Below are 26,489 nucleotides of genomic sequence, written 5' to 3'. Positions count from 1 at the left end.
CGACTTGTTTGTTTTTCCTTATGGTACTATTTAAGTTTCTTCCAAAATGTAATATTTGTGCAATGACTCATGGAGATGTTTAGTGTATGCTGGTGGATTTGATGTTGCTGTAATTTTACCTTACTTTGTGATATCATAGGGCAAACATTATCTGACTCAAATAGTTTTCTATATTATTTATCCTTATTATGTTAAGTCACATATTTTTAAACTTTTATCATGTACAAACGTGTGGAGAGAAAAGAAAAATATAACCTCTTGTTATTCTTGAAAGCAGCATAAACCTTTTATATCTATTTCTGCTTGTTACATTGTACAAACATTAATTATCCTGTCTTCTCACTCCTCAAAAGTTGTATTTGCACAGAATGATACCTTTCTATTTTTTTCACACAAAACATTTCAATAGTTTTAGTAATGTGATGGGTTAAAATATTTACTGTCTCTCTGTAAAATAACCGAATTCTAACACTCCTACTTTAAGTATAACTGTTATATTCTAGTCTTGTGGAGGTATCTACAGAAATAGTAACAAAATTGTCACTTTTCAGTTGAAATCTTCTCCACTAAAATTTCTGGCTATTAATTTAACATCTCATTCCTTTTCCTTTAAACAGGTGACACAGTTTCTTGAAATATTTGAAGGCTTGTGTGAACAAATAAGACTAATAATTCACTGAGTGGATTTTTAAAAACATCTCTGGTTAGTTTGTGGCAAGAAATTTCACAAGATTTGTTTGCAAACTTGCAAATTTCTTTTGGTTTTTCTATTCTAGTAAGTTGGATACATCTATTATAGTAACAAAATTGTCACTATTTAATTTATTTTGTACTTTATCCAATTAAAAAACCACAATTACTTATTTGCTACCTCTGTGTTTTTTGTTGTTGTTCTGTTTCTAGAATACTAGTGTCATAAAAGTTATGGTTTTATATATCAACTTCTAAACAGAATAAAAAAATAAAAAAATAAAAATCAGTTAATGCCTTTTTATTCCCTTATATAGGGAGTAGGCAAGGCCATTTAGCCCTATCTAACTTTTGAAGACTCAGTGGGCAGTTCAATCTCCACTGATACCCAATCACAAATAGCTGGCCCAAGTCTGTCCTTAATTAAGCAGCATGCAGTGAAGAGAGACAGCTCAACAAGTGCCTCCATCTCGTGGTCCCTAACCCTAAACTCGTATTTAATGTCTGAAATAATGTCGGTTCTATGGTCGATTTTCTTGAGTTTATGGGATGAAAAACCCGAGTTTCTGGATGAAAAAACCCAATAGTCTGAGCCAGAGATCGACTAACTCGGGAACCAGTCGAAAAAAGGCTTGGAAAAATTTCTTCTAATAGCCAACTAGATTCGAAACCAAGAAATCTTCCTTCGTGCAGCCAAGTGCCATGGTATGCAAATGCCACATCCACTGAACTACACAAACAGAATAACTGAGTAAAAAATTTCATCATGGAAACATAACAGCACACATCATTGTTCATTTAATATGCATATTTTATAATGCTAAAATATTATTTACAAGTATATTCACAGAGAAAAATTCAAAACATGTGATTACCTAAAACTAAATCACAATATTTAGTTTACACTCTTAACATTTTCCAGAGTTCTATAACGAAAATATTCATTACTCACTGTTTCTTAGATCACATTACATCAAAATAGCTGGTCATGCAAAAGAGTCTTAAGAGCAGTTACCATATGAAGCACAACTCCATATGTTTGATATTGCATCAGTCTTGAAATGACACCATGCCTCCCTAAACTTTCTGTGCATTCTTTTGTCAGCAAATACACACAACAGTTTTTGTAAAATGTTCGTAAATGTCCCAAAATAAACAATCTTTATCAAATTGGATTAAATCTTGAAAGACTAATTTTACCATTGATGAATTTAAATAATTATCGATAATTTTTCCCATGATACGAATAGATGGTAATTCAGTTTCCAAAAATAGTAAATGATTATCAACGTCTTATATTTTTGGTGAAAATCTCTCAGCTTTTTCACAACTAATAGAAAAAACTTTACTTCCATCAGCTCCTGTATCATTAAGTATTAGTTCCTCATCTTGGCATTTCAGAAAATAACATTCACTGACATCCATTTCATAGTCAATTCTTTGCAAGTAGGCTAGGATATCAGACTACTTCCTGCATAACTTTTTCCAAGTGGTGCTTGATAAATACATCACAATGTACGAGTCTTCTAAAATAATAATCGGTTTCTATCCTTTTAGAGCAATGTGAAAAGTTTTCTCTCATGCTATTTTCCTGAAGAAGAAAAAAATTTCAAAAACCTTTGTGACTCACCCATTGTTTTACTTTACTGAACACAAAACACCACAACACAACACAATACCTGTACAGGATGAATGATTGCAGTAACTGAAAAGGCACTTGACTCAATTGTGTTTCCTTATAGTGCTGTTTACCTGACCCTACCCTGACCATTCCTTCAAAACTGAATCTTTTGTGCAGATGACTCAAGCACATGTTTTCGCATGCTGGTGAATATGATGTTGATGAGATTTTATCTTACTTTGTGACATCATGGGGGCAAACCTTTTCCCTGTGGCTCGAATGGTATTCCATATTATTTTTCCTTATTATGTTAAGTATTTTTATCCTAAAACAGCATTTCTTGATGTAAGATGCATGTGACTAGTTCTGTCACTCACATGTCTGAAATTGTTGGGATGGAAAAAAACAAAAAACAAAAAATAGCATTGGGTGGTGGAGGTGAAAGTAGTCGAGAGGGTGACAGTAGTCTTCCCTGCAATGCTCCTCTACCCATACCACTCATACCCCACCCACTCTCCTCCAGAAGGTGTCCACTCATCCAAGGGGAGATGAGTGAGCTCACCATTTGAAGATACTTTTAGTGATGTCACCTCCAGCTGATACTTATAACTTCAGAGCCAAAAAAATATATTGACAATCATTTAATATTTTTGGTAACTGAATTACCAGCTATTCGTATCATTTGAAGAATTATCCCTAACCATCTAAATTCCTCAATGGTAAAATTAGACTGTCAAGATTTTATTTAATTCGAAAAAAAAATTATTTTGTGACATTTACAATCATTTAACAAAAACTTTCCGTATATTCTTTTGTCAAAAAGAATGCATGGAAAGTTTAGGGAGGCATGGTGTCATTTCCAGACTGATGCAATACCAAATGTATGGAGCTGTGCTTCTTATGGTATTAGTTCTTAAGACTCTTTTGCGTGACCAACTATTTTGATGTAATGTAATCAAGAAAAAGTTAAGAACGAATATTTTTTTATTGAACTCTTTGGAAAATGTTGAGTGTAAACTAAATATTGTGAATTATTTTTAAGTAATTGCATGTTTCGAATTTTTCTTCGTGAATATATTTGTAAATAATATTCCAGCAGAATAAAATATTCATTTGTTAACATAAATTAACAAAGCTGAGTGTGTTATGTTTTCCACATTGAAATTTGTACTCAGTTATTTTGTTTATAAGTTGATATATAAACCATAACTTTTATGACACTATTATTCTATAAACAGAACAAAAAAAGACAGAGGTAGCAAATAAGTAATTGAGGGTTTTTTAATGGATAAATTACAAAATGAATTAAATAGTGTCAATTTTGTTACTATATTAGATGTATCCAACAGATTAGAATAGAAAAACCAAAAGAAATTTGCAAGTTTATAGACAAATCTTATGAAATTTCTTGCCACAAACTAACAAGAGACGTTTTTTTGAAAATCCTCTCAGTGAATTATTAGTCTCATTTGTTCATGCAATCCCTTAAATATTTCAAGAAACTATGTCCACTCTTGGAAGCTAAAGGAATCAGATGTTAAATTATTACTATTATTATTATTACTATTATTACGGGCAACTCCAGGGAGTCATTAGACTCATCGAGGGAGGCCCCAAATCATATTCATCACAACTATCTGACATTCATACAGTATCTATCATACCTCGCCTTAAACTCATTCACTGTCACAGCATCCACTACAGACTCAGGGAGCGCATTCCACTCATTCACTACTCTAAAAGTAAAGAACCCAGCTCTAACACCTTTACTAACCACACTTTTGCCCAGTTTCCATGGATGTCCCCTAGTCCTCCCACAACCAGCCCTGTTCTCAAAAATATCTTCTGAATTAATTTTATAGAAACCCTTCAGTAATTTGAATGTCTCAATCATATCTCCCCTCCTCCACCTATCAACCAATTTTTGCAACCCACAAATCCTCAACCTGTTCTCATACGGTTCATTCCACAGACCTGCTATCATCTTGGTCACTCGCCTCTGGATCCTCTCCACATCCTCCCCATCAAGAAGAAACCTAGGTGACCAAATCTGAGCACAGTAGTCTAGATGGGGTCTTATCAAGGCTCGATAGAGAGGAACAATAACCTGCTTGTCTCTGCTTGTCAACGTATTCTTCAGCAACCAAGTGATTTGATGAGCTGTTTTGGTCACTTTTGCAATGTGTCCCCTAAATTTCAATTCCCTATCCACCAACACTCCTAAATCTCGTGCCTCATCAATTTCCTGTAGCAGGGTTCCACCAATGCAGTAAACTGCCTCCAATCTTTTCAACCCAAAATGCATAACCTTACATTTGGCCACATTAAACTGACATCCATTCTCCTTAGCCCAGACCTCCAATCTATCCAAATCATCCTGCAAAATTTTGACGTCATCTGCATTCACTATTGTCCTACCCAACTTCGCATCATCCGCAAACAAATGAACTGTTCCTCTCAGATCATTTCCTATATCATTTATGAACAAATTAAACAGCATTGGTCCAAGAACAGATCCTTGTGGCACACCACTAGTCACAGGCCGTCTTGTGGACTCTACTCCCGAGTAAACCACTCTCTGATATCTCTCCGTCAACCACCCTCCTATCCATCTCACCAACCCTATGTCCATTCCCATATGCTGCAATTTACTGATTAGAATTCCATGTGGAATCCTGTCAAAGGCCTTGGCAAGGTCCAGTAGAATCACCATAAACCCATTATCCTTATCCAGTTCAGCCATCACTGAGTTATAATACGTGAGCAAGTTACTGAGGCATGACCTACCCTTCACAAAACCATGCTGTCCCCGATACAGTATCCCATTTTCTTCAATCCAATCTTGTATTTTCCTTTTGACTATTTTCTCTAAGACCTTTACAATGATTCCTGATATGCTAATCGGTCGGTAATTTACAACAGCAGTCTTGGAACCACCTTTATGCAGTGGAACTATTTTCCCCTCTTTCCACCCGCTCGGGACTAACCCAGACCCGAGACTCAAATTAAACAAAATGGTCAAGGGTACTGACAATTCTTTAGCTGCTTCTCATACAACACGAGCTGGTATACCATCCAATCCCACAGATGTATTGACATTGAGGTTATGCAATAGACTACTCACCTCCACTTCATTAACCACAATTCCCGTATAATCTACTGGTTTATTCGTTTCTGCAATGTCACCACCTTGATGATATACTTTTGCAAAGTGCTCACTCAGTAACTCAACTATCTCAACTGATTCAGTTACCTCCCTACCATCGGCATTCTTTAAAATCAATCTGCCATGTACATTTTTCCTTTTACTTGCTACATATCTAAAAAACTGTTTAGGATTCTCTTTAGCCTGCATGGCCAATGTTTTTTCGTAATCCTTTTTTGCTTTTCTTACCACACTCGTCACCCTTCTGGCCTGCGCTTTATATCGTTCATGTGCCTGCCGGTCACCCTTCTCCTTAAATTCCATCCATAGTTGTTTCTTTTTTTGCAACTCAAGCTTAATGGTGTTATTCATCCATTTAACCCCTACTTGATTTATTATTCGGACTCTAGGTATACAGTCAGCCATTGCTTCATGCAAGCACTTCTTAACTACCTCCCATGCACTATCAACTTCTAGTCCTTGCAGTTGTACATGCCATGGCACTGAACCAATCAAACTCCTAAGCTTGTCATACTTTCCCGCCCGATAATTCCACATGTACCCTGTCTTAATTGAAAATTCTACACCTTTAGCCACCTCCCAAGTTAAGACCCTATGATCACACTCACCGATTGGTGGCAATGTGGTCATATTTGTTACAGCCAAATCCTCAGATGTAATTACTAGGTCAAGCACTCTCTGACCCCTAGTATTTTCCATTACATGCTGTCGCAGATAGTTATCCCTTAATAACCGCATAAAATCCAGTTCCTTCCTCCCATGTGTCCTCTCCTCACTCCAATCAATGCGACCATAGTTGAAATCTCCCATAATAATCACCCTCCTTCCACCCATTTCTTCTATTTGCTTGTGCATACTGTCACCACCATCTTTTCCATCACCTGGTCTATAGCAGCACCCAATTGTATATTTAGTTCTGCTAGCCACAATCTCACACCAAATGGCCTCAAATGTGGTCTTTTCTCTATCCTGCAATTCAACTTCTATTCTCCTTGGCTGGAGCTCATCAGCTATCATCAACAATACTCCTCCCCCGATTTTATTCTCTCTGTCATTCCTGAACACACTATACCCATCACATTCAATCCCACTAGTTATATCATCTACAGTCAGCCATGTTTCACTAATACCTATAACCTGTGGTCTGGAAGTGCCAACCATGGCCAAAAACTCTTCCTTCTTGTTCCTAATACTCCTAGTATTAGTGTACATGCATTTAAGACCCCCATTAGCCCCAACCCTACCTTGATGCCTTATATTAACTATCCCACTCTGATTTGTTGTCCTTATTTGCTCTGGCATATTATATTCATTCTTACATTCAACTGCCTCCATGAGGACTGTATCTCTACCCCCCCCTAACAAATCTAGTTTCCCTGAATTTGCACATCCACTACATTCAGCAACACTTTCTCAAGTCTTCTTACACCGTAACCATTCAAATGCAAGCCATCCATCTTATATAGATCCTTTCGCCCATCAAACTCACTCCACACATCCACAAATTCCACACCACTCGTCATACATAACCCACGCATAAAGTCATTTGCAATTATAGCCCTCCTTTTAAACATTTCACTGTCATACCGTGGCAAAAGACTAATCATTCTAACTCTCTCACTCTTTTCTTTTGCTACCTCAACCAATTCATTCAGGTCTTCTATCATTTCCATTTTATCTCCTTTCAAATCATTCGTACCTGCCACAACAATCATTTCTTTCACCCTTTCCTTTTGCTCTCTAATAGACGCAGTTACGTCCTTTATGGTCGCACCAGGTTGGTACGATTTTGTCAAATCCTCTACTAACACACCTCGTACTAACGAGTCTCCATACAGCACTCTATCCTTCATTTTGTTCATGTTCACATTCATACGTCTATTTTTCCTGTCATACCTTTTATTATTGGTTGGTTCATTCAGTCTACTTTTGTTCATGCACTCTAGCTGCTGTTTTGCTCTTTCTATCGCACTATTCAACAACGCGATCTCACTCAATGTATCTATCTCATCTTTTTTGTTCTCTGAGAAACCATTTATACTATCATTCACACTTTCTACATTCACACTCTCACAATTTTCATGTACAACTTTGCCATTTCTTGTCATATCCCTATTTCCTTCATTTTGAAGGTTGACAAAAATATCACACTCACGATCCGAAATACGCTTCAATTCCGCATTCTCCCTACATTTTCTACACACATTCAATCCTTTATCATCATCTAACCACACTCCGACCGCACTCCGCAAAGCGTACATTTCACAGCTAGTACACTGACTCATTTCTTTTATGCTACCGTTCTTTGATAACGATGGCGAACCTTCATTATTGGCCGCCATTTTCCTACGCACAGGTGCCATATTTATCCGTAACGTGTTTTGTCAAATTAAACGTTATAACACACCAAAAATAGACGCACTAAAATACGCAAGGCAAATAAAACAAAACTACACAATATTAAGTAATTTGTATCGATAACTGAAAATGATACTTATCTTATCTGGAGCTTGCACGAACACTACTCATTACGAATTCATCTAGCGGCGACTTCCGACATAGATTATGTTATAAAACACTTTAGTACACTAACCACGTTAATAAAGCTCTAATAATATACCAAAATTAAACACTTAAGTCCATTAAATTGAATCCAAAACACCAATAAATCAGCAAAAAACACAAATCTCTCAGGAGCTCTCCGATTTCACCTGAAAAGTGACAATTTGTTTATTCTATCTTTAGATACCTCCACAAGACTGGAATATAACAGTCATACTTAAAGTACGAGTGTTAGAATTCGGTTATTTTACAGAGACACAGTAGATATTTTAACCCATCACATTACTAAAACTCTTAAAATGTGTTGTGCAAAAAAAAATAAAAAGGTATCATTCTGTGCAGATAACACAAACACAAATTTTGGTGAGTGAGAAGGCAGGATAATTAATGTTTGTACAATGTAACAAGCAGAAATAGTCAGAAAATTTTTATGCTGGTTTCAAGAATAATGAGAAGGTTCATTTTTCTTTTGACACAGTTGTACATGATAAAAGTTTAAAAATATGTGACTTAGCATGATAAGGATAAATATTTTAGAAAACAACTCGAGTCAGATAATGTTTGCCCTATGATATCACAAAGTAAGATAAAATTACAGCAACATCAAATCCACCAGCATACACTAAACATCTCCATAAGTCATCTGCACAAATGTACATTTTGGAAGAAACAGTCAGGTTAAATAGTACTATAAGGAAAAACAAACGAGTCGAGTGTCTTTTTGCTAAAAGCAATCATTCATCCAGTGCAGCTATCGTATTGTGTTGTGGTGTTTTGTGTCTGGTAAAATAAGAATAATGGGTGAGTCACAAAAGTATTTGAAATTTTCTTTCTAGTATGTTGGTATCATTAGAACCACAGAAGGACCACGCACGGTTAAACATTAAAAGAGAGGATATGAGTCATGTTTAACCATGCTAATGTCCAATACGTATATATACATCCAGGTTATCTTGGATGCAAAGTGCATATTAAAATTGTAATACCATTGATATTGCATTGAAATGTATGATGGATAAGAAGCATATGAGGATTCATATTTGATCCATAATGACGGGTAAGGTGGTTAAAGCTAATACTATAGTGTAAATTTCTAAATGTTTGGAACTTTGTAACAGAAAGTTAACATAAAGTATACTACCAGAGCTAATATTCAGGGAAATAGGGGGGCAAATACAAACTTTCAGAACAATAATAAATAACTATTTATTTGTGCTGGGAAAAGAAGTAAAATAAGAAGTATGAAGGGGAAAAAAATGAAACGTCTATAGAGGTGGGGGAAATAACCTTCAGATATAATTAGTGTTATTGATGCTCAATTTCTTTATGGTTTTGACTCAACTTTCTTTCCTAAAGAAATCTGTATTTCTGATGGAATTATTGTAAGCCATATCATGGAAAATCACCATGTAGTTGGAAAGAATTACCTGAAAGAATTAAAAAACAGAATTCTTGGTTAATAGAATATAATTATCAGCTGAACTGGGAAATTGATTCACTATCTCTAGACAAACTAATAGATTGGATAATAGAATCAACATGCAAATATGAAATATCGCTCTCCAAAGAAAGAGAAAAATCAAAAACAATAACGAGTTTAACGGGAAGACCTGTTCTTGATTTAAAGGAATTTGGAAATCCAAAACGTTAAAATATGCCATATGTTTTTTATTCATGTTATTGGAAATATAACCAAAGATTTTGTGCTTATATCAGTGCTCAAAAATTATGTATTGGCTTAAAAAATAAAAATGTAAACGTTAATTTTATTACATTAACAATTTCCTATGATCACACAATGAATAATCTTTCCCAGATGAGCGTCACTGTATAGAAAACATTTTGTGAATGTCCCACAAAGTTGGGAAAACATTCTCTAGAGAAACAGTGTGAGAGGTGTGCATTTTTCAGTTTATTTAATTTCTGTATGTTAAATTCATAAATACAATATTGCAAATAATATTTCAGTCAAATAAAATGTGTAAACTTAAATAACCAACTTATGATTTCATTGATGTGATGCAAATAAGAAAATTACGTCTATGTTTGAAGTCACAGTGAATTCGCACACACTTTATTTTTATTTTTTTTTTTGCTCAGTTATTGCGCTTAGAATTGTACTAAAGATAACATATTCAGTTGAAATACGAATAAATGGTTATTTATTTGTGTTGAAAAAAATACCTAATATAATAAATGAGTTAACATATATATAAATATCACTACTGTGAAATTATTGCAGGGCTGAGAGGACAACAGTCATTTGTGCCTAACGGAAATTAGTCAAACACGAGACTTGACACCTTTAATTCTTTGCATTTGCACATACTTCATGGTAAACTGCTGCCTCTCCTGAAAAATCATAGTTAAACTTGTTTTGAAAAGCATATTTTGATTTTTTAAAGGTTAAATAGAGAAAATACAACCAATCAGATTGGAAAAAAAATTACGAGTGCAAATACTAAATCTTAGTACAATCTGTCGCAGTACATTGTGAAAATTACCAGAATAGACAAGCGGTTAGCTTACTTTTCTTCCCACGATGTTGGTAAGTAGAGAACCTTCAGAATCATCGGAAAAAACCTAGCCATTAGTCAGAGTTTGAAAGAAATTAACGAACGGACAGAAACCTAAAGGAATAAGAGTCAACTACATTTTCAGGTTATTTACAGCAATTTCGTTCTTTCAGGTCTTGTGTTTGTGTTGTGCTGTGAATATATGATTATTAGTCATCTATTTTGGAATATCTATTTGCATTCAGAAGAGTCATTCTGGAGAGAAACCAAGTTAATCTAAATTATCATTAGAATTTTCTAGACTACATACAAAAGTTCTTGTAATGCATTTAAATCTCCGTTTATATTTTTTAAAAAAATGCCATTTAGTTTTTCATTAAAAAAGAACTAATTTCTATGAAAGTGTCCCACCAGTCATGGCACAAATCCTTATCCACTAATATATAGCTCCTTTTCCATTCAAATCAATAACGTCACTTATTTGCAACTAACAAATTATGTCACTTATCTACATCTGATAATAATACACATCCATGACACTGACGTTGCTTCTCCCATTCACCCTACCGTTATTTGGTTTAAAATGTCCCACCAATCAAGACATGATTCCTTATCTCTAACCATCCCCCACAATTCCATACGCAAATAAAATGATGTCACTGACACATATGTTCCCCAGAAAATTCCAAACTCATAACATCACGATTCCTTATCTCTAACCTTCACCCACAATTCCATATGTGAACCAAAACACACGACCTGACGTCAATGACATATGTATCCCCAGGGAAATTCTAAACATTCCAAACCCATGAAGTCACACACAATCACAAACAGTGATGTCAATCATCTTATCAATGAATGACGACACAATTCCATATTGTATCTTGATCTTGTTCAGAGTGCCTACACTACTACTCCAGTATATAAGAAGAAAAGCTATTTAGCAATGAGAAGCCATTGAGCCTAATACGAAAAGGGAATATCATGGATAGAAGTTACATTTTGGCACAAAAAGAATGCCGTAAAGATCCGCTGGAAAAGGGATATTTGATTTTGAGTGAAGATTTCGGCATCATGAGATGTGAAATCAAAGCAACATACTTTAAGTGAGAAATATCACAAAACTGCTTTCTGTTTTCACAGCGCTAAAGCTCATAATTATGTCCATGGGCTCTGGTAAGGATTAGTTTATGGCTATCGGTTATGGAAATTCTCGAAATTACTCACAATGGAAAGCTAAGGAGGTTCAAAAGAAGAGGAGGAAAAATGGGCAAAGGAATAGCGCTTTGGATCAGTCTATCTTTAGACTGACCGATATGGAAATCTCAGATGGTGATGCAGTTACAAAGGATGAAAGCATGCTAGAATGATAGTTACAATTTACAAAGCAATTAATTAAGATTACTCTTGTACAAAATATGTAAAACTTAAAAACAAAACTAACTTCATTGTTTGAAAAATAAAATACTTACTTTGCCAAGGCGATGCCGATTTCTAACTCCAGAAATTCCCTCAGGTCTCTAATGAGAGTGACATTGTTTAATAAAACTTCCTTGTTTGACAGGTAGAGAGCAACAATTGCTCGTGATGTCTCTTTCCCAGTTATCCAGCTGACATAACGCTCGTGTAGGACATGATCTACTGCTCTTTTGCGTGGTATCGCCACATCTTAATAAACAAATAATAATAATAGTAAGTCAGCATACTATACAAATAAAACCTCGATTTTAATAAAGCGATTCATGCCTGGTGTTCACAACTGTATTAGTAAATCATGGACATTGCTATCCGCTGAACATCACGATGGTATTTTGTAATAGATTATCTTTCGTGGGAACAGTGGCTGATAGACAAAATCAGGAATGTTCTTAAATGACAAACAAAACATTTCTTATAAAAATGTTACACTTCACGTATCCATTAGTGAGGAGTGTCAATATTTTGACATTTAATCGTCGAATAATTAAAATTTGACTGGTATCGGGTTCAATACGAAGTAGACTTATATACTAAAAATCTAACAGCATTGGTTAGTCATTTAAGAAAGGAGTTCTTGAAGAGAAACTTGCGCCTGTTTTTCTTAGTTACATAACATTACCAGGAACAGTGTGACATTTTCTTTCATTCCTTTAACAGGAGGTGAATGAACGGTTAGCTGACGAGTTCTGACTTCACACAGTCCTGACAGTGTGAAGTAATTAGAACGCCTCCAATTCACTTTGCTGTTTACCCCCTCGGACGATGGGGAAAAACCGCCAAGTCATCACTCCTAGAGAGAGTTTCTTCTTGACACACTTATTCTGGAGGGGGGGGGTATAAAGGCGTTAAATAGTTTCATTGTATCACAACACATTTTTATTTTAGCAATAAATTCTTGAAATTCAACACTGAAACAAAAGCCAATAAAAAATAACTTTGTTTTATGTTTGGATTGTGTAAATTTCGAGAAACACTTGGCTTCTACCGTTAACGACTCTCGTTCATGATTGCGAGTAATATTCGTGTCTTCACCAGCTATCTCCATCTGCCTTACGAATTTATTAAGAAAGTCGCATGACTACAGCACTGCATTTGTACAATGAGATCTCTGCAGTAAAACTTGAGATATTCTTAGTTCAATGTGCTTCTAATTCACATCACCCCTCCAAGAAACCACTTGTCCAATTCTACAAGAGGCAATGAACATCATCCAACCGCTCGGGACTGCTGGCCTGTGGCTTTCAACACCTCCTTTTATCTCATTGAAGAAGAGCATTTCTAGTTACCACATGGCTCAAGTTCCGATTGCTAGACTGAATACTCATGCTGAAGGGATACAACTCGTCCCTTAACGGGTTTATAATTAACCTTCTTTCAACGTGAACCACATGTTCTTCAGAAATTAGTTATATTATCTCGCTAATCCGAACCACTTTAGTCCGAACCTTCCAATAATCCAAACTGCGGTTTGAAAGAAAAAAAAAAGCTTTATTTATTATGCATTATTATTTTATATACTAATAATTTTACTATGAAACAGTGAAAGTTACGAACTTAGGAGCGAAGATATAGGAAGCAAGGTTGAGATGGTTTGGTCATGTGATGAGGAGGGAGGACGAATATGTGGGAAGAAGGGCCATGCAGATGGATGTGCAAGGAAGGAGGAAGCGTGGGCGCCCAAAGAAGAGATGGAGGGAGCTGGTAGAAGAGGACTTGAGGATGAAGAACTTGAATGTGGTGACAGCCCAAGACAGGAGGATGTGGAGGAGACTCATCATCAACAGTGACCCCACTTAAATGGGAGAAGCTGAAGAATTAGAAGAAGTTTATTATTTTATGTACTATTATTTTTATTTAATAATTATTGTTTTAACTATTATTATTTATTTCATTATTATTACAGTACAGTATTTGTTTCATACTGTCGATTGTACGATTGTACTGGAGGCCTATTTTAATTTATTGTGTGTTCGGGTTTGCTTTTTTTATACTGTACAGTACGTACTGTATTGTCACCATGAATCACAAATATACACAAAACGAGGAAATTCAAAACGTGCATTCTTTGGTTAAAAATACAAATACAGAAATGTTGGAATTTCAGAAACAGATGTTACGCAATGGATTACAGGTAGAACCGAAAGTGAATTCGAAATCAAATTCAAATGCTGAAATTAATAATTAATATGATGAAACAGAATGAATTAGAATACGATGATGACGATGAAGATCTCGAAGAAGAAAAAAGTAAAACATCAAGAGGCAGCTGACAATTTTAATATGTGTATAGAATGTGCTAAGCCGAAAGATTTTTCCATTTCACAAAATTTTGTTGCTAATGCAGCTACGAGAAGAAGCATTCGAAAAAAGTTTAGCTTCAAAGAAGCAAAAGAAAATCAATGACTTTTTTACAAAGAAATAAAAAACGTTTTTTATTAAATCAATTTTATTAAATCCGAATTCTCAACAATACCGGTACATAAAAATTAAGTTTTTTACTAAAATAAACTTGTGTACTGTATTATTTTTTTTGTTTTACATTACAGTTCAGTAACGTTTTTCTATCAGTTAATTTATTTACAGAATTAAATTGACGTACCATTAGAATCTGATGGTACATCAGAATTTAATGGTACATCAATTATATCAAAATAAATTATATCAAAATATATATACATAATGTTGTTGTGTATATATATATATATATATATATATATTTTTTTTTTTTTTTTTTTTTTTTAAAGAATAAATATTTAATGACTTAAACCGAGATTAAATATGAAGTTTTAATGAAAATGATACAACTAGTTTCAGTCTTTTTATAGCCTTCTTCAGGTATCCACTAAAGGTAGAACACAGTAATAAAAATTGAAGTTAAAAACTGAGAATTACAGGCAAAAAATGCAATACATAATTGACACAAAAACGTTGTATTTTTCAAGTTGTTCTATCTAACGCGCTATTGTTTGTTGCATGCGAGCTTGCAAGTCCTCGTGAACGCCAGTATTAAACAACTGCAGCATGGCTATCAGGCATGTGTAACTCAAATTGCTGTTCAAATGGTCAGGATTTAAGAGGATTTCCCTGGACTCCACGATTTTCCTTTCAAACTCATGACTGCAACGGAAAATATTTTCGAATTTATCCCAGCAAACTGAGTGACTCCGTAGATCATCATGAGGATTGTATGAGAAAAGAGCATGACTGGATAGGGCAGGTGCATGTGATCTTTTATAGGAGATGTCTCTCTTATGCTCCTCAATACAAAGTTCAACATATTTATTAGTCTGTCCAAAATAAGGAATATTACAATCGCACCATAACTTGTATACACCTGGATATTTCAGGTTGTGATGAATGGGCTTCGGGCGGTTTATAAGAGAACGGACTTTAGAGAGTGTAGTGAAAATCATCCTGATGTTGTATTTTTTAAGGACTTTAGCTAATTTATTGGAGAATGAACTAATGTAAGGTATTGAAATGCTACCTTTAAAATCAGTAGTTTCCGTAGTACACTGCCTAGGAGGATCCAGAACAAATTTCTTAATCGTTTTTTCAGAATATCCATTTTGTTTAAAGATAAGAGAAAGGTGATTAATTTCTTTTTTGAGCTCATCCGGTTCATTTAAAAGAGAGCGTGCTCTGTGTCCTAAGCTAGAAATAGTTCCGAGCTTTTGTGGTGGAAAGTGATGAGATTGACAGTGCAGATATATATATATATATATATATATATATATATATATATATATCTGCAATGTCAATATATTTAATATATAAAACCTCAGGATGAGAGATAAATGTAGAAAGTTTTTTTTTTACCTCGGGCATAATATACGTTATATATATATATATATATATATATATAACGTATATTATGCCCAAGGTAAAAAAACTTTCTACATTTATCTCTCATTCTGAGGTTTTATTCAATAAGGTCAAAGCAGCTTGTGGTAACTTGTTTTGGTAAAATACTTATAAGCTCTGTATTACTTAACCTTGGTATTTCTAAGCCTGGCTCCCACTGATGACACCTCAATAAAGGTGGAAACCGGTCTTGGTAGTGGCCCCTTACCTTTAATGCATAGCATCATACATCTCCTCAAGGAGATGTGCCTTGCATTAAAGGTAAATACAAAGAATAGTGATCAGATCTTACTCCACCTTTACCACGAGTTGCCTAAGACTTGCACTACGTGCAGGTCACCCAGACTTGCTCTACTTGCAGGCGCAAACTTGACTTTCTTCTCTGCATGCTTACTTGGGAAATGGATTAAAACCAGATTTATAATTAAAATAGCTTGGTATCTTTAACACACACACACACACACACACACACACACACACACACACATACATAGAGCAATTTGTAGTATTAACTCGGTACTGGGATATGCTCATATTTATGTATAGTCTCGGTTATAGTCAGTATATATAAATATGAACATGAATATATATATATAATATTTCGGGTTATTATAAAATAACGTCAAGTGTTCAGAGCCTTCTAGCGACTAATGTATTGGACGAAACACACCAATATTTGCGACCGCACGAATCGACTTATCTTTGAGATTCTTAGCGCGCATGGAAATGGGTGATGCATGGCCATGGCAGATTTTATAGAGTGACGAAGCGCACTTTTATTTGAACGGCGATATTAACACACACAACTGTCACATTTGGGCTGCAATTAATCCGCACGTGTGACTGCAGATGCTTATCCACTCACCCAAAGTCACAGTGTGGTTCGGATTTATGGCATCTTTTATCATCGGTCCATACTTTTACAAGGAAAATCGCCAAAATGGACTAGTGACCTGTTCCGTCAATGCTAACAGGTATGCCAATATGCTGCAGAACTTTGTGGTTCCACAACTGCAGCAAAGAGGATGTCTCGATTCGACCATCTTAATGCAGTATGGTGCATCACCCCACATCGGACTTCAGGTACAGCGTGTTTTGCGACAACATTTCTCTGACAGAAGAATCATTAGTCGTGCATTTCACATGCCAAGGCCACCGAGATCGCCGGATCTCAATCCTTGTGACTTTTGGCTGTGGGGCTTTCTTAAAATCATCGTGTATCAAGGACATGTACCCGATATTCCAACTTTGAAAGATCGAATAACGTTACATGTGAGACAAATCAATTCCGATATGTTGCGAGCCACTGTGGAAAATGTCGTGCACCGTATGCAGTTCCTGGAACGTCAGAATGGTGGTCATATTGAACCTCATTTGTAATTAACAACAAACGTCATGAAATTGATGTGTGCTGTCTCTCATTTGCCATTTAGTCATTCATTAGTCACACCTACTAAAATTAATTAGTAGGCATGACTAATTAATTTTAATTAGTCACACCTAATTAAAATTAATTAGGTGTGACTCCCTGTTGGTGACTTTTGGTACTATTTTTTTTCATTAAATCAAATCTATGTTCCACTGTCTACGCCTTCCGAATATTGGTGTGTTTCGTCCAGTACATTACTCGCTAGAGGGCTCTGAACACTTGACGTTATTTTGTAATCACCTGGTATATAATATATATAATATATATTATTTTCTGGAATAGTGCAAGTTCTGTGGTTAATTTCCTTGAGTTGCCGATTAGTTATTAAAACAATTTTATTCAAGCTTTATGAGTTCGTGGTACACAGTGGATTTGCATAAATAAGTAATTTTAAGGCTGTTTTATGTTGTGGGACAAAATTAAGAATAACGTTGGTTGGAATTCTGACGAATCAACTTATGTATGAGGCCTATTTTATTAGAATGCTTGTTGATCACAAATGTTCTCCAGATGATTTGACAGGTTTTGTGATATTTCTGACTCATTCACTTAAAACGGTTTCTTCATCCATGAAGGGATTTAAATTCTGATACTTCCAGCAGCTGCATGCAAAACGTCGCGCCATCAGATCGGAAGGGTTTTTTGGGACGATTATGGAAAATCCCTTTGAATTGTGAACAAAAAAAAAAACTTCTTTTGAAAGAATCAATTTGGGTTCATGTAAACGTTTAGCACAGAATGCTTTGCTGAACTTCACAAACACAGTTTATACTTCCCTTGATGAACATAAACTAACATTAGCAGTATTTAAAGATATATACAAAGCTTTGGGCTCTGTATCGCATGAAATTTTAATAAAAAAATTAGAAGTCACAGGAATATGAAGTACTGCCCTAAACCGCTTCAAAAATTACTTAAATGCCATATCACAACTTGAAAAATAAACAACAACTATAGCAGCTCCAAAACAGTAGACAGCAGTGTACCACAAGGATCAATCATAAGACCAAATTTAATCAGTATTTATATCAATGATTTTGCGATCTTAAACTAAACAGTAAAATAAATACTTTTGCAGGTGATTCCGTCCTAAGTTTCTCTACAGACACAGTTGAACAAATGAAAACCATAGTGAATTATATGTTTTAAAAGTAATATATTGGTTCCTGTCAAACAAACTCAGTCTAAATGTCTTAAAAACTAAATATGTAAATTTTAACTTGCGAAATATTAATTTGCAAAATACAACAGACAAAATGAACCTCACTGCACAATTAATTTTGCATGATTGGAATTGTAGGACAAATTCAAATTGCAACTGTGAGGAAACAGAAAAAGTCAATGTAATAACTTAGTTGGGATTAAAAATTGATAATTTTTATCAATTTTTAATCCAAATAATATATCAATATTATTTATCCATATTATATTCTAGCTGGATTCAAAGCACACTACAATATGGTACATTAAGTTGGGGAGGAAGCTATCGCACTACACTTCGACCTCTAGTTTCGGCTCACAATAAAATAATTCAAATCTTGACTAGAAACAAATAAAATGATATTACAATGTGTAATAAATACACCATACTATCCCTTAGATATTTGAACGGTTATAGGGTAGGCACTGTATAAAACCACAGGAAACATGCTAATAAAACATATTAGCATGTTTCCTGTGGTTTTATTATGTTATTATATTATAATTATATAATATACAACGTGGCCATAAAAAACGATAACGAATACGTAAATATAAATCAAGTTGCTTTCCTTAGTAGAATGCATAAGGGCCTAAAATATTTAGTTCCAAAAGCAATTAAAGAAGCAATACATAAATATTATACTTCTTTACCGCCAAAAATATTGAACACACTACCTTTAACAATAAGAAATGAAACTAACCCAAACAAATATTCATGTTCACACAGAAATGAGGAAGATCTGTTCAGAATAATAACATAAATCATTAGATTTTAAAAGATCCTGTTTCAGGTGTAAAATATAAAAACTTTAAATGCTATTTAACTCATTTTTTTTGTTCCTAATTAATGTTATGCAACTTTCTCTACATATTAGCATGCTTCCTGTGGTTTTATTATGTTATTATATTATAATTATATAATATACAACGTGGCCATAAGGAGACATTTTGGCGCTAGCCGAGCCGAAAAAAAGCGGATAATTACATTAAAGGCAGATAAAATGAAATAATAACATTTCGACGGTGTACGCGACAGCCACGTCACTCATTCCAGCTGGATATGTGACGAGTTACAATGATAATAATAATAATAATAATTAAACTAAAACATCAACTTACGAGAGACACAGAAATTAATGTAGTCATTGAACTCACAGAAAATAATGTTTTATTCATCTGTTACTGTCTCTTCTTGCAATGCTTGCCTTCCTCTGTCTGGTCTAACTCCTAATGATCCAGTATCTTCAAACTTCTTAATAACAGCTCTCAGTGCTACATCTGACATAGGACCTGTACGCAGGTTATGAAGCCTTCTAAATTCTCGAATGGCCGCTACGGCATTGCACTGTTTAAGGTAAACCAACTTAACAAGTAAAGCATGCTGAGGTAAGGTAGGACACATATTGAGCACAATTCGTCAGTCATTCGAATAACTGCCTGAATGGTCTCCATCCCTTTTTAAGTGGAATTAGTGGCGCTGCTGTCACGTAATCACAGTAAAATTTGCATAATCCTTTTTACCTGCGTTTACTGCAAATATTTGACTGCTTTAGACTTTCGCAAGCGCCAAAATTTCCCCTAGCGACTTTTGGTATTAAATCTTTTTTCCGCTGAATTCATCTCCCCATACCTTCGGAAGTCTCAATATAAAATGTGGTCTCATTCCGTGTAATAGTTTTATCTACAAATACCTCCAAAGTGGCAAAGTTAATTTATGACCACCCTGAATATATAGTACATGTGATAATGCATTATATAACGTTTCGCAACTTTATGCATATCGTAACCGGGACGAGCTGTTGCTCTTAGGTTACACATAAGATTATCAAACATTTTGTAATAGGATATTAAACTTACAATAAAAAATATCTGTGTAAAAAAAAGTTCTTGTAAGCTCTGTCTAACTGCTTTTTTAACTAATTGACGGTTAGGCTTTTTTTTTTTTTAATATCCACAGCTCGAAATGCTTCCTTATTTGCTTTCCCTAACAACCAACACACATCACCAGCAAGGCATTGGATTCATTTCGCCTGGGGAGTCGCCTCTTCTTAGAGTAATGAACCTATTATATTCTCAACAATTTTAGAAACGAGAAATCTTTCACACACATCGACCACAGGGTTGTGATTACTTTAAGACGTGATGGCTCAGGCAAAATTAAGCTAAATTTCGTTCAAAAATAATATTTCTGTAAAATATTACAGGAATCTCTCGTAAGGATGGGTTTGGGAAAAAGAAAGAGGAGTTCAAAAAGTGCGCCGCCTGCTCGATTTTTCCTGTCACCATATATAAAGTATCTGCCAAATTCCGCTAGCCGTTGTGGATAGAAAAGCGTGAAGCCCTACTCTTCAGACGATTGTCGATTAATAACAGGCTCGCAAAATTTCGTTATAACATTTAATCCCAGTGGTGAGAGCTTCAACTCACCACTGCTTCCAGGTGCCTTTACTTTCTTTCAAGTTTATCAGAAAGCAAGAAGCAGATGATCGGCATCCACTCGCAGTCAAACTCAGAGAAATAGCTTGTCCTATTCCACCTTCATTCACTTTATTTGTTTCGTTTTTTCTCTCTCTCTCTCTCTCTCTCTCTCTCTCTCTCTCTCTCTCTCTCACCCTCTCTTTATTCTCTACAACCTCCACTTACCATTTCCCAATCATCTCGACATGGAACGGTTTAAGTCGAACAGATTTCTTCTCCTTTCTCTACCTTATCCTTTATCTCATCCCTCCCCGCTTTCTAGGACGAATATTCTAAAACTTAAAGCTTGTAGAATCTCCGTTCCTAATAAGAAGATAAGCTTTTATTATTACTCTAAACTTGAGTACAAGATGGCCATATACTGTAGTGCTTTTCCTGGTTAATAACTTAACCAGGAAACTGAATGGAAAAAATGTCAGCAATGCATGGGAATCTGTGAAAAAGTGCGTGAATGAGGCGGTATCTGAATGTATCCCTAGTGTTCGAAGAATAAATAGGTTAGAAGTGAAATGGATGTGCAGCCTTATTAAGCTAGAGATCCACAAGAAGAAGTTGATGTGGAAAGAATATCGTGAGAGTAAGAGTGAAAGGAGTTATTAAATATATAAAGCTCAGGCCATAAAAGTAATGAGTATTGTGAGAAAAGCTAAAACAGAGTATGAAAAGAAATTGGCCATGCAAGCTAAAGCCAATCGAAAAGAATTTTATCGTTATGTCTCAAGCAAAATAAAGAATTAATGTGGAAGAATAACTTTATTAAATGCATATGGTAAACGAGTGTCGGAAGCTAAGAAGATGGTTCAGTTAATGAGTGCTCACTTTGCTAAGATATATCAACCAGGTGTATGTAGCATGGTGCTACTGATACTTAGATGAAGAGATATGAGTTCATGAAAATGAGGTTGAAGAGCTCTTGCATAACCTGGATAAGAATTTGTCAATAGGAACAGATGGAATATCTGCCCGTTCGTTAAAGGGATGTTCAACTAAATTGGCAAGGCCTTTCACACATTTGTATAATTTGAGTCTCAGCTCAGGAATGATACCACAGGAATGGAAGGAATGTATGATAGTTCCATTGCACAAGGGTGGTGGTGCAAAAACTGATGTGTCTAACTACCTACCTGTCAGTATCTCTGGTGTGGTAGTGAAGATTTTAGAGAAGTTGGTAAGATATCGCATACAGAAATGGGTAGACAAGCATTCTACACTCTGCAAGGAACAGCATGGGTTTACTAAAGGAAAGTCATATTTTAGCAATTTGCTCATATTTTATAACAATGTTACGGCCGAGTTGGATAAAGGGAATGGATACACTATGATAATGTTGGATTTTGCTAAGGCATTTAATAGGATACCACACGATAGACTCTTGCATAAACTGGAGAATATGGGCTTGGAACATAATCTATTGACTTGGATCAGGGGATGGTTGACAGACAAATATCAAAAAGTGGTATAGAGTGGGTGTAAATCTGCCAGATTACAGGTAACCAGTGGTGTGCCTTAGGGTTCAGTCCTTGGGCCATTATTGTTCAATCTATACATTAATGACATCAATCATGGTCTATCATCAGATTTGCAATTGTTTGCTGGTGATGCGAAGATAGGCAGGGCAATCAGGGATGCTACTGATATTCAGCAAATACAAAATGATTTGAATAGACTTGAAATCTCGGCTAACGAAAATGGCTGTCACTTTAATGTTAGTAAGTGTAAAGTTATGCACTTTGGCATGATTAGAGTTCCAGCGGCATATTATATTAGCGGGGTTATGATACAAGAAACTGAAGAGGCAAGGAATCTTGGTGTATTGCTGGATAACAATTTAAAGTTCAAAGGTCACATAGCAAACGTTGCAAATAGAACTCAGAGGATAATTGGTATGTTGAAGGGAACCTTGAAATGTAAGGATAAAGAAGAAATTTTGCCTATTTATAAGGCTTTGATAAGACCACACTTGGACTATTGTGCACAGATTTGGTCTCCCGGATTGCAAGGGGATAAAGAAGCTGTGGAAAGGGTGTAAAGAAGAGTTACAAAGATTATATCCAGATTATGGGATTTAGATTATGAGGACAGATTGCGAGTATGTGGATTACAGACTCTAGATACATGAGAAAGAGAGGTGATATGATAGAGATCTATAAACTTTTGAATCGGTGTTATAGCATCGCAACTTATAAAATTTTTCGTTATATGGAAGGCGGGGAGACAAGACTAGGGCATCCATGGAAGTTATTATTATTATTATTATTATTATTATCTTCCTCAGATAAGCTCTGCTAAGCTTCGAGGAAGAAAATTACTAACTTGCAAGTATCTGTTATACACACTTGTAATGCGTTATAAATATTATATACATATAATTACAACAGCAACTATGTATGCAATTCATCTGAGACATAAAAAATAAATAAAAAATAAAAAATTCTGCATAATCCTTATTGTAAATACTGTAAATATTATTATTGTATGTAACTTATACTGAGACAATAAAATGTAAAAAAAAAAAAATTATTATTATTATTGAATTATGTGTGTATGCTGCATTACTGCAATGTATCGTGAATTGTGTGCACATTGGTGCCAATCCATATTTAGCTAGTTTAAAAAAAATGTATATTCATATTTATAAAATGTACTCTGCATTTTGTATATCGAATTTTCGTACTGTACAGAAAAGATAATATGTTTTTTATTGTGTGTGTGCAGATACTCTGTGATAGTAAACCTTATCATTTTCATTGTAAAAACAAATAAGTCGTTTATACAAAAAAAAAAAAAAATTATTATTATTATTATTATTATACATTAATTCAACAATGATGGCAATTCAACAAATTAATCCTAACAAAGGACCGGGGATAGACGGAATCAGACCAAAAGACATCAAGAAACACTCAACCGACCTACTTCCAGTTATACAAAAACTGTTAAATAAAATCTTCGAAACGGGACACATACCTGAAACACTGAAGACTGCACTAATCACACCCATACACAAACAGGGAAAAAGAAACATAATAAGTAATTACAGACCTATCGCCACGCTGCCTGTAATCAACCAAATCATGGAGCGCATTGTACATCAGAAACTCTCCACATACGTTGAAAAATGTCAAATCATACCCAAAACACAATATGGCTTTCAAAAAAATAAAGGAACAGCAACACTCCTGGAAGACTTCACAGATCTAATAAACGCAGCATTGGATAAAAACAGAATAACATTAGTGGTATTCATTGACCTAACAAAAGCATTTGACACACTAACACATAAAACCTTGTTAACGAAACTTACCCATATCGGAATTGGAGGTCGTCTACTCCAGTGGTTTAAAGCATACACTAAAAACAGAAAGCACATCACACGTATAGGATCAGCACACAGCAAAGAGGTACATGTAACCTGTGGAGTACCGCAAGGAGCTGTCCTATCTCCCATTCTATTTAACATATACACACACGACATAAGCCAACTCCCCCTAAAAAGTAAAATCTTCCAGTATGCAGACGACACGGCCATAGTATCCATTCACAACAATGCAAATATCGCTTACACAAATATGCAACACGACATCAATCAAATCACTAACTGGTTAACCGAAAACGGCATATATATAAACCCTGGAAAAACAAAGCTACTGATATTCAAAAACCCCCAAACCCTGCCCATAGAAACTAAATATCTCACAATCAAACATTCATCCTCCTATACACAAAGTGCAGAACCTAAAATCACAACCATCACACAGGTGAAAACAACACGCTACCTTGGACTTCACTTCGATGCAGATCAAAGTTGGAATAGCCATACAAACTACCTACATACCAAGCTTAGGATAATAGCAAGCAAACTATACAGATTAAAAGACATTGCCCCAACCCACATAAAAATACTAATCTATAAAGCATTATGTGAAAACATTTTAAGATATGCAATCACATCATACGCATTCTGCGCAGACTACAGACTTAACAGGCTACAATGGTTGCAAGATAAAATGATAAAACTGATATTCTTGGAACAACCCACTCTTATGCAGGAAGCATGGACAAAACACAAAATATTTAAGGTGAAACACTTACGCCACTACACAGTCATGTTAAAACACTACTACAGCCCAACATATAGAGTAACCAGAACAACATATCAAATAACAAGACCACAGTCAACAAACTACATAACATATAAGTGCAACAATCACTACGGCAAAGCCGTCCGAAACTTCTACGTACCTGACATGATAAACAAACTGCCGTTCGACAACAGAAACCTAGGAACATACAGAGAGCTGAAACAGGCACTATATAAATATTATAGCGAGAATGAAAATTAGAGCAATTTCTGTTTCTCTCTCCCCCACCACACATACACACACACACACCACGACAACTCCCCCTCTCAAAAAACTACCACTACAAGAACACAAAGAAACAAACACACCATGTCTAAATCCAACCCTATTTGCACAAAAAAAAAAAAAAACTGTAATAGCAGTCAAAGTCTTTCAAACACGTACCAACAAACAGTAAAATCAACACCTGGCTTGTGACCACCATAGGAACACAACCATGAAACCACCACCCTCTGTCATCTATTATCTTCCTCAGATAAGCTCTGCTAAGCTTCGAGGAAGAAAATTACTAAACTGCAAGTATCTGTTATACACACTTGTAATGCGTTATAAATATTATATACATATAATTACTACAGCAACTATGTATGCAATTCATGTGAGACATAAAAAAAAAAAAAAAAAAAATTCTTTATAATCCTTATAGTAAATACTGTAAATATTATTATTGTATGTAACTTATACTGAGACAATAAAAAAAAAAAAATAAAATAAATAACTATTGTATATATGTATGTGTAAATATTTTAGCAGTGAACAAAAATATTATTTATTTTATTCATTACATTTATACATTACATCTTTTCTTGTGAATTAAAATTTAAAGTACATCAGTGAACTCCGTTCTTCAAGACGAACATATAGATGTAAAAACTGTAAGTATCTGTTAAGTAATAAGTAAAATATAAGTATTCAAAGTTCGAAGTACACGTTGGTCAACTACGCGAGAAGAGAACAAAGGAGGACGCCATATTAGAAAATACAGCAAGATCGTCAAACAAGAAGTATGAAGTGCTACAAATGCCAAGAAGACCTAACGGGGGAAGAAAACCACGTAACATGTAGGAACTGCCAAAGAAACATGCATTTTTTATGTTCAGGATTGTCCGAGACTACCTGGCAGCGAAAATCAAACAAGAATCGTGACGAGTGGAAGTGTCCCCATTGCAGAGATAACAAAGGAACGTCGCCTTGGACCGCAGGCGGAAAACAGCCAACGCAGAAAACAACCTCAGGCAGTAAACAGCTATCAACAACAGAGGGAATTAAAAACAAAGAAAACAACAACGGAAACCGAGGTGAGCCATCTTTAAATGCTTTACTAGAAAATAGATTA

General features: G+C 35.0%; 1 protein-coding gene across 1 annotated transcript in view; it reads right to left on the bottom strand.

Moving 5' to 3' along the window:
- Positions 1-26,489, bottom strand: part of LOC150102081 (uncharacterized protein CG3556-like) — an 80,641-nt gene that overhangs the window by 13,056 nt on the left and 41,096 nt on the right. Inside the window, exon 3 of the mRNA XM_090400831.1 lies at positions 12,031-12,226. Within this exon, the coding sequence (XP_090256957.1) occupies positions 12,031-12,226 (196 nt within the window). The remainder of the gene's footprint in view (positions 1-12,030; positions 12,227-26,489) is intronic.

Source organism: Typopeltis vanoorti, chromosome 11 (genome assembly GCF_054136105.1).
Source record: "Typopeltis vanoorti isolate ZY-2024b chromosome 11, IOZ_Tvanoo_1.0, whole genome shotgun sequence".
Classification (NCBI taxonomy): Eukaryota; Metazoa; Arthropoda; class Arachnida; order Uropygi; family Thelyphonidae; genus Typopeltis; species Typopeltis vanoorti.
This window is presented reverse-complemented; position numbering and strand designations above follow the sequence as displayed.